Here is a 2,115-nt window from a genome sequence, read left to right on the forward strand (position 1 = left end):
CAATTAATTAATTTCGTTCTTCCTTTCTTTCTTTACTTATTTGCTTATTTGTTTATTCATTTATTTATTCAGTTATTTAATTATTTGTTTCTTTCTTTATCTATTTATCTATTATTTATCTATTTATTTATTTTTTCATTAATTAATTTTTTCTTCTTTAAAAAATAAATTGTTTTACCAGCTACAAGTGCAGTTGGGTTTATGATGTAGAATCCATGCTGATTGTTATTAATTGCCAGGAATTGTGGTGAAATCAGTCACTCGTCAAAATAATGCAATCGAAGGAGGCGGCTTTTTTCTTCTAGTTTCGCAATTTCTAACGGAATTTGTTTTTTTTTTTTCTCAACACATTTTGAGTAATTAAAAAGCACATTGGCTTTTACTGAAAAACATTAAACAAAGGAACAACAAGGTAAATTTACAGTTTCAAGCTGTGGCGGTCATTTTCTTTCTAATTTTATCTCTGAAATCAAGTGACCCCACCTCCTTCAAACGCAAATATCTTGACTTCAATTTGAATATAGGTTGATACTTTTTTTTCCAAATCAAGACTATTGAACCACTTTTTAGATGATACCAGTAACTCCACATGCCCCAAAAAACTGATGAGCACCTGATTCCACCATGTCATGTCACAATTTACAATTTTCCATGACTCAGGCACAGGCTGAGTTTTTTTTCTTACAACAGATAGTAAAACTGTTCAAACATTGGTGCATAGGTTTGGCAAAGATTGCATTTAAGAAACTCTGTAAATTTAAACAACATTACGTGTTTCTGGTCCTGAATAGGACCGGTGCGGTGACCTGAATTCTGTCCTCCAGGTCTGCTGCATATAATAATCAATTTCGACAGAAAAAAGAAAGAAAGAGAGAGAGAAAGTGAAAAAAAATAAAAAGAAAGAAAGAAGGTAAGAAAGAACGAAATCCTCCCCTCCCCCCATTTAAACCTTTGAGATACAGCCTATACATTCTTTTGGTAAACGTACTTGGCTAGACCATGTGCCTGTCTTGTTGTCAAATTCTGTTTCTGTTTATCATTAATGATTTTCATATTAAACATTGGATTGATAATATAAATACATTACTATATGTGTGAATAATTATGTTTGAAAATATTGCTTTTTGAGAAAATAAATCAACATAAGTCAGCTCATATTGCTTCAATGAATATTACAATGCAATAGTATTCTTCTTTATTTTTCTGAAAGTCGTGTGCACATGATTTACCTTAATAGTTTTCATGTATTTAGCCGATAGAGGGTCGGCTTCAACATTTCTGAAAGACATCGAGGGACCACCAGTTCTAATAGAAGAGTTACAAGACGCCATGAATAAAATTAAATAATGGCAAAGCGCCAGGCCCAGACAACATACCCACTGAAAAGATCACAGCACTAGAAGAATTGGGTATAAAAAATGACAAAATTGCTGAACATTACAATATACAACACCGCAGAGATACCAGAAGATCTGAAGAAGTAAACATTTATAGCATTGCCCCCAAAAAACTGGAACAACAGAATGTGAGCAGGACATGACAATCAGTCTTATGAGTAATCTTACTAATGTAATCTTGTAGGAACTAATGGGAAGAATGAGAAATTACTTCCTGAAATCTCTGAAAACGCAATTTCGATTTGCTGCAAATAAAGACACCTGAAATGCCATCGTCACCCTAAAGATACTCTTGGAAAGATCAACTAAGGTCTAGAAAGACCTTTACTTTTGAATTATCGACTACTCTAAAGCATTTGACAAAGTGAGACATAAAGGACTATTCACAATCCAAAAAGATCTGAACATAGATGGAAAAGACCTAAAAATCCCAAGAAACCTCTATTGGGAACAACAGACAGCAACAGGGTCGAGAACAAGCTCAGTGAATACAGGACAATCAGCAGAGAAGTACGATAAAGATGTGTCTTACCTCCAGATCTCTTTGATTTAGACGGGCGAAATGATACTGTGTAACATCAGTGAAATAGAAAGTATCAAGGTAGGCGGTTACAATGCTAACAACCTACGTTACGCTGAGGATACAGTCCTGATAGCTGACTCTGACTCTAAGCTCCAAGAGATTCTAACTAGAATGAAAGAGAAGATATATATATAT

The 2,115-nt window shown here is 33.9% G+C and overlaps 1 protein-coding gene across 1 annotated transcript in view; it reads right to left on the reverse strand.

Annotated features, from left to right (window-relative positions):
* Positions 1–2,065: 2,065 nt before the first annotated feature.
* Positions 2,066–2,115, reverse strand: part of LOC101857464 (CBL-interacting serine/threonine-protein kinase 24-like) — a 1,326-nt gene continuing 1,276 nt past the window's right edge. The window contains exon 2 of the mRNA XM_005091164.1: positions 2,066–2,086. Coding sequence (XP_005091221.1) covers positions 2,066–2,086 — 21 coding nt within the window. The remainder of the gene's footprint in view (positions 2,087–2,115) is intronic.

This window comes from Aplysia californica, unplaced genomic scaffold, assembly GCF_000002075.1.
Source record: "Aplysia californica isolate F4 #8 unplaced genomic scaffold, AplCal3.0 scaffold00026, whole genome shotgun sequence".
Classification (NCBI taxonomy): Eukaryota; Metazoa; Mollusca; class Gastropoda; order Aplysiida; family Aplysiidae; genus Aplysia; species Aplysia californica.